The sequence below is a fragment of the Pipistrellus hanaki genome (genome assembly GCF_964339955.1).
Source record: "Pipistrellus hanaki genome assembly, chromosome: 8".
NCBI classification, from domain to species: domain Eukaryota; kingdom Metazoa; phylum Chordata; class Mammalia; order Chiroptera; family Vespertilionidae; genus Pipistrellus; species Pipistrellus hanaki.
The window spans coordinates 60,464,346-60,471,629 of NC_140510.1; the positions used below are offsets into that span (position 1 = coordinate 60,464,346).

Consider the following 7,284-nt stretch of genomic DNA (forward strand, 5'->3'; position numbering starts at 1 on the left):
ATGCTGCATAAGTGATTCATGATCAATGTTAGTTAAAGCACCAACATTTGCCAGCTTGGTTTCCTTGTCCCATTCCTAGGGTCATGTCCTTCTCACGCATTTGAATTCTAGTGCACTTTCTTGAGTGAAAGAGAAAGGAATTGCAACTAGAAGACAGGCAGAGTCCCCTGGTTGGGGTGGCTAAGTTGGTTAGAGTGTCATCCCATACACCAGAGGTGGTGGGTTCAATTCCTGGTCAGAGCACATACCCAGGTTAGGGGTTCAATCCCCAATTGGAGTATGTACAGGAGGCAACCAATCGATATTTCTCTTTCTCTCTTTCTAATCAATAAAAAATTAAATTAAAATCTTTTAAAAGGCTTCATATATTATTAGAAAATGAAGAAGAAGCCAGGGAATTAGTTATACCCAATCTCCAGTCATCAGGCATTATCTCTACCTGCTTCAAGGTTCCTCCCTAGAAGTGGACTTTAGATGAATGTGATGATAGAAACCATTTTATTAATGGTTCAGAACCTTCTATGAAGATGTATCAAATGCTGCTATGGAGACTCTAAAATTGATGTTCTGATGTGCATGTCAAGGCCAGCAGCCTAAAAAGGACTTTGCTCCTTTTTATTTGTTCCTTCTCCTTCCACTGAATCTACACACTAAGGAACACTGAGCACATCACTGGCTAACTGCACTGTGTCTAAGTCATTGACTTTCCAGGCCAAGAAGCCTACACTGCAATGAACTGCAAGCCCAGCCTTTATGCATTGTAGTTCAGAAGTGACTGGCAATATGAGCGACTTAATAACATTAAAATCTTGCTAGAAATTTCAGGTGGGATAGAAATTACTTCTTAGCTAGATTTGCTACAAGGTAAATTACTGTTCACATCACCTTTTTTTCAAATGGGTTTGAAAATGAAGGTGTTTTTCATTTTGCAAAGCAGTTTCTACTGACATCAAAAATTCTGGTACAATTTAGTAGCAATCACACATTTCCACTAAGCAGAATACATAATCAAAGTCATTGAACAGATATTTTCACCATGTCATTTAACAGCATGAACTTCCTGGTATAATTCATTTATAATATTGCTGGGCATTCAGTTCTTCTCCTTTAAAGATGTAATAATAATAATAGATACTTTTCTAGATGGTTCCAGTGTAAAATATAGCAAAACTCAGCCAACAGATTTGACTAACCAAGAAGCTACACATATTTCCTCCAATTGCTTGAAATATAACACCTAATAACAATTTGCAATGTTTTTCACCAAAAGCTGGGAAAGCATTTAATAAGTAAGAAAAACAGCCGTCATTCATCATTTGACAGACTCAAATGAAAGGGAGATGCAATTTTATAGGGAACCAGATTTCACTTTGAAGCTGTTGATTTGAATTGATGGTTGGATCAGGAGTTGCCAAGGATCCCAGGCAACAAACCAGGCAACCAGGATCAGACCTGTAGGGGGACATGGTTAATTAAGCACAGCTTGTCTGAAACCTCTGGTTTCTAAAGAGTTTTGTCCACATGTTGCTGGGTCAAAGCATGCGATCAAGTACAGCATCTCGTGATTTGCTTTGCATTGGACTCAAACTGAGTTGAGTGCAAACTAGAGGTGTCAGAGAAAGATAAAAAGATCCAGAGTCATTTAAAAAGAAATCCTAAAGGTAGATTATGGGATTAATCAAACATAAAATTGGGGACTATTTCTCCAATTTGTATTGTTGTTTGGTGAAGTTGGGTGTACTTTTTTAAAAAATCGTCCTGGATTGCGAGAGGGCACAGGTCAGGCCCAGGGACCCCACGGGTGCACAATCGGGGCTGGGAAGGGACTGTGGGAGGGCTCCAAGGTTTGCCCCGCCCATCTCGGAAAGCTAATCTACCAGTTGTAGCGTCTGCCCCCTGGTGATCAGTGCTTACCATATTGAGCCGTTGAGCAGCCTTAGTATATCATTAACATATTATGCTTTTTTTGATTAATTGACTGGGCACTTAGCATATTAGCTTTTATTATATTGTATATGATACTTAGCAGACATTTTCTGTAGTCTGCAGAGACAAAAGGGGGGATGGTGTGGTGGGAAGGAGGTGTGAGAGTGTTCTAAGGGTGATGGTGTTTATTATTATATCCTCCTGAAGCGGGAATAGTACATGCACAGATGAGGAGCCAAGAGAAATGTGTTTGAAAGTCTAAAATATTTAGTATGGCTTGTGCTCATGGTCAGCTCAGGGCAGTAAGGGAGAGCGGTGGGTAGGCCACATCACAGAGCCTTGGAGCTTAGATTAACCACTCACCCAAAAAGTAAATCGTCTGAACTAAAAACAAATTAATTTTCCAGCCAGTTAGGATTTTGTCCTATTTTGAGGTCTGTGCTAAGCAGCAATGGTATTTCAGCAACTCCTTTCAGCTAGCGGTGTTTGTGGTTTAGAGCCATCATTTCTACTTTGTCAGTTGATCATATGAAAAGTGAAGATTTAACTATTAAAATTATAAGGTCGTCTTTCCTCTGGGATGAGTGGAGTATGAGAACCTCATTTACAGTTATTTATGTTTTTAAATGATCACTATGGATAGTCCCGTTGTGTGTATACTCCACTTACAGGTACAGACTTCTCTGCATTATCTGCAAAGGACCCATTCATTGGTCATGATTCACAGTGGTCCACGGTGGCCAAATGGTGACACTGAGCAGAAGTTTGTTTTTGTTTTTGTTTTTGTTCATATATCAGTGCACCTTTCTGATTTAGTTCTGAGGCAAAGTCATTATTTTCAGATCATATGTCTAATATAATACAATTTTCTGTTCCTCTTGCCTCAAATTGGAGATTAAAAAAAGACAACAGAGTATTTTACTAAGCCACATGGAGTCTGATATTTTCTTTTTTTTAATCAAATGACAAACTCAAAACTTGGTTAACTATTAAAGTATATCCAGAATTCATAGCTTTGAGGTGGTTAAAATTATAATTTTTAATGTTATTAAGTGTTTGTTTTTCTTTATGACTACCATAACTGATCCAGAAACATCCACTGTGCATTAGGTACAGTAAACAAAGTGATATAAAGAACTACCAGGAAGTCGGAGGTGCTGGCTCCTCTTTTAACAGTTACTTTTGTTATTTGTTGGTGGGAGAAGGTTAAGTTGCACTTATGCATCCATTTACCAGTAATATCTTTTTTAAAACATATTTTGAAATGTGGCCATAAAATGCTATGTTTGGTCATTAAATCATTTATATTTTTCTGATGCCTTCGCTAATTAATGCACTTGAAATGGAAAAGGTAAATGCTTATGCTTACACTTTTACCATAAATAAAATTTTTGTATGTGGCTTAATCCTCTCAGTCTGAATAGTTGGCTATGTGGGAACCATGGCATGTGATTGGCTCAGAATTAATCACTGAAGGGAAAGAAACATCTTATATCATAGTTTCTGAGACTTCTTTTTTTTTTCATGTTTAACAACTCTGAAATCAGAATGCATTTTACAAACTCCTATAAAACTTTGAGTCTTATTTTAATTGACAAGATTATATCTTTCTTATTGATACATAAGGCAAGAATGAATAATAGTAATTCAGGGTATCTTAGAATCAATGAAATGCTGTAGTATTTTATAGAGTGAACAGTAAAATTGTGATCTGAAAGTATTAGATTACAATATTAAAGTATTATTTAAAAGGAACTGATAATTTAATTGGCATTTAAGGCTATCTATTTGGCAACTTAAAATTTCATAAATATAAAGTTTTATAGCTATAAATATGAATTTTGTAGAACCTGGGAAATGTAATTGTTTCTGAAACTGATGTTCATCCTCATACACTTCAGAATGACAGAAAACCCAAGTGACTTCTCAAAAGCTTCTTGATATACACTAGAAATTTCTTCAAAACTGTTATTAAAGGTTTTGAAAAAGATTTGTGTTTATACTTATAAAAAAACAAAACAAAATTATTAGATTCACTTTTTCATTGCTGGCTTCGTGCTTGCCTAAGAATTACCCCAAGGGCTATGAGCAGAAGATTCTCCAGAGTGGGTTTCCCAGGCTACTGTTACAGTGCCTTAAAAGGTGTCCCAGGGGCTTAGAAGATAAATGCATACATCCCCAGGTGTTGAGAACTCTGGTTCATACAGCCCAGACTTAAAAAGGGCTAAAGGAAAAGTTTTAGGCCATAAATGACATACGCATAAATTACAGAAATATTTATAGTCGCAATAAGTGCTTGCTTTGTGTTCTTTAATTTAGCAACTATATTACACTGAATATATTCTTTTTTGTTTTGTAGGGTGGATCTACGACATCACACAAAAATATGATTTTTCCTTCTATATATGTGGTTTACTTTACCTGGTAGGAATACTCTTTTTACTGATTCAACCATGTATTCAGATTATAGAACAATCCAGAAAGAAATCCATGGGTGGCACACAGGTGTAGTGTCATGTGATGTTTCATGTGAGATTTCTTTGTGGTTCTCACGCCTACCTCGCCTGGTCGCTGTGAGGAGCCAATGACATATCACGGGAAAGCGCTTTTGTATGGTCACTGGCACTGTCATTTGTAAATGCCATCGTCATTGCTTCATGTAAGAGCAGCACTGCCTTCTCCCACTTGGGGAGAAGCGATGAATGGTAATAAGGACTTCACGTGTTTAGCGGTGACAATGTCCTTCAAAGACAGCCTTTTAGTAATTGGTAGAAATGCCCCTCCTAAAAACCACTCTCTCTCACTATCCCCTGGGACTTGGGTTTTAGATACAGCTTTTAAAACAGAGACAAGGGATAAAAGCTTTTCAGCCCAACTCCTGGCAGACCTCATTTTATTGCGCTTCATTTTTATTGCTTTCCCAGATATTGCGGGGTTGTTGTGGGTTGTTTTTTTTTTTTTTTTACAAATCGAAGGCAAGACCCTCCACCAGCAAAAGGATTGCGACTTGCTTTATTGTGACTCTCACTCTGCTGCAGTGGTCTGGAACCAAATCTGCAGTACCTGTGAGGTCTGCCTATACTGTGTAGAGTGAAAACAAAACATCTAAATGCTTCTGGAAAGCTCACAGATAAATCGGTGTTAAGCACAAGAATATGATTAGGTTTCAGAGATTCATTGTCACAGGAAGCCATTGATCTCTTACTAAAATAAATACAGGCTCTAATTTCAAAGGTAATAATACATTATAGTACAATTAAAGAAAAAATGTCTATTTTTATGAAAGAATTCTGCAGCTAGGGAGTACAATTTCTCAATCTTCCTCCAAGAAAAGCATTTGCCATCAATCCTAATCCAGTAAGATCCAGTTAAAAATGGAATCTTAAGACAAAACCTAAATAATAATTTCCTTAGTGAAAGTTGTATTTGTGCTCACAACTTCTGAATCAAGGGCTATGATTCAAGCACTTTAATTCATATCATCCTCCTCTTTGTTTATGAGCACAATCTGGGGCCTATAAAAAAAATTTTTTTTCTGAGTTCTCGTGCTCAGTAAATAAAATAGAGAACTAATTGCGGATTGATATGAAGTTGATGGTTAAATAATTTGTAAAATGTGTTACAAATCCAGAATATAAGACTGTGAGGTTGTGAGGGTAATAAATGGAATTGCTTTGGTGTGGGTATCTGTGCACCTGACCTTGGAGTAGTGGTAGCAAATAGCCCCTTTCCAGTGGCTGAGTTTTACGCAGTTTAAAAACAGTCTCCTGAACTATTTCCTACAGAAGATAACTGTGACCCATGACATCAAATTCTCTTCCTTTATCTGAGAGCTCTATTTTTCTAAGCCAAAGATTTTTCAGATTGCAGAATGTTCTTTCCAGAATCATTTTGAAATTTCTGGCTGCCTTACTTGTTTACACATATTTTAGAACTGTTTAAATTTCTACTCATAATTTGCTCATCACACACAAAAATCCTTTAATATCATTGCCCAGTGTCTTGGGTCAAATTTATCTAGAGTGAGTACAGACCATTCTCAGTTATCATTGGTAAATTAGAGGCAGGAATGATACTAGTAATTAGAAACTCAGAATGCTACCCCCTGCCTAATTTGGCTAGTGGTTTCAGTGTCCTACTCTATAAAACACTCCAGAGCTGTGGACATGCAATTGCATAGAGATAAGTTTCCTGTTTGTTTCATCTTCATTATTTTCTGCCCTGATGCCTAGTGGGAGGGGTTGCACAATGAGAGGGACCCTGAAAATAACAGTAATAATAAAAGGCAGCTAATGAAAAGGAGAAACAAGAGCATGGCTAGTATACACACTCAATATTACCTCCAGTGATTCGAGAATTGCCTGTAAATTAGTCTACTTAATAAATGGCATGGCACACTCCATTTTGTTCAAAACCTATTTAGTACCATTACAGCTTTGGCTGCTGTTAAAGAACTCAGCTCTCTATTTTGATAAAGGTAATCTTAAATGCTGAGGCAATGCTCTCTTTCTCTCTGTCTCTCTCTTTTTTCTCTCTCTCTCTCTCAATCTATATATGATGAAATTAGGATGGTTAGATGGAAAAACATGTGTTGTAAAACTGACCACAGAACTTCATTACTTTCATGTTCTGACAACACCAAATTAACAAGAGTCAGTGTTCAAGATTTTGAATGGTGCTCTAGCCAATGCATTTTGATGCTCACACTGCTGGCTATGCGATCATAAATATCAGGTTTTCTCCAATGACCTGGCTTTGGTATCATGTCTAAGTTAAACCTGTTCACCTTCAGTTTGTACCGTTGTTTGTGGTGGTTTCTACCACACAGAAGTTCTCATTTTACAAAAATAGGGTAAATTATGCCTGCAACATTCACACTGACAACAGAATAATAGAGAATGCTATAAAGGATTATAGCATATGTATTATTTCCTGTTTAAAATGCTATGATTTACAGTTCTTTGAAGATATTATAAAAGGTTAATTGTGTATTTATGTGTTTCGTAGTTTTCCCCTCATGTATCCAAGTAATTTTTATTTATGTACAACTGAATAAATGTTGTCCTGTTTAAAAGTGGTGAGTTTTTGTATAAAATCTCTAATTTCTTGGCCTTAAAAGAAAAACTCACAAAGTGTAACTGATGATTATCTGTTTGGTTCTGGCCCCTGGAAGTTTTTATTAGGTGTGGTCATAAAACCACCTGGAGAGAATCACCCAGGGTGTCCAAACTGCCACGACCAGCTATTAAATTTAAAATGCACACACCTCTTAATCTAAAGAATGCATTTCTAAAATATTTTCCTACACATGGACAAAGACAGATGAACAGAAATGTATTATTATTATTTATTGTTTGT

The 7,284-nt window shown here is 36.6% G+C and overlaps 1 protein-coding gene across 1 annotated transcript in view; it reads left to right on the plus strand.

Annotated features, from left to right (window-relative positions):
• The window catches only part of SLC16A14 (solute carrier family 16 member 14), a 29,610-nt gene extending 22,607 nt beyond the window's left edge, over positions 1–7,003 (plus strand). The window contains exon 5 of the mRNA XM_084891836.1: positions 4,286–7,003. Within this exon, the coding sequence (XP_084747962.1) occupies positions 4,286–4,437 (152 nt within the window). The 3' untranslated portion in view covers positions 4,438–7,003. The remainder of the gene's footprint in view (positions 1–4,285) is intronic.
• The last annotated feature ends 281 nt before the right edge of the window (positions 7,004–7,284 follow it).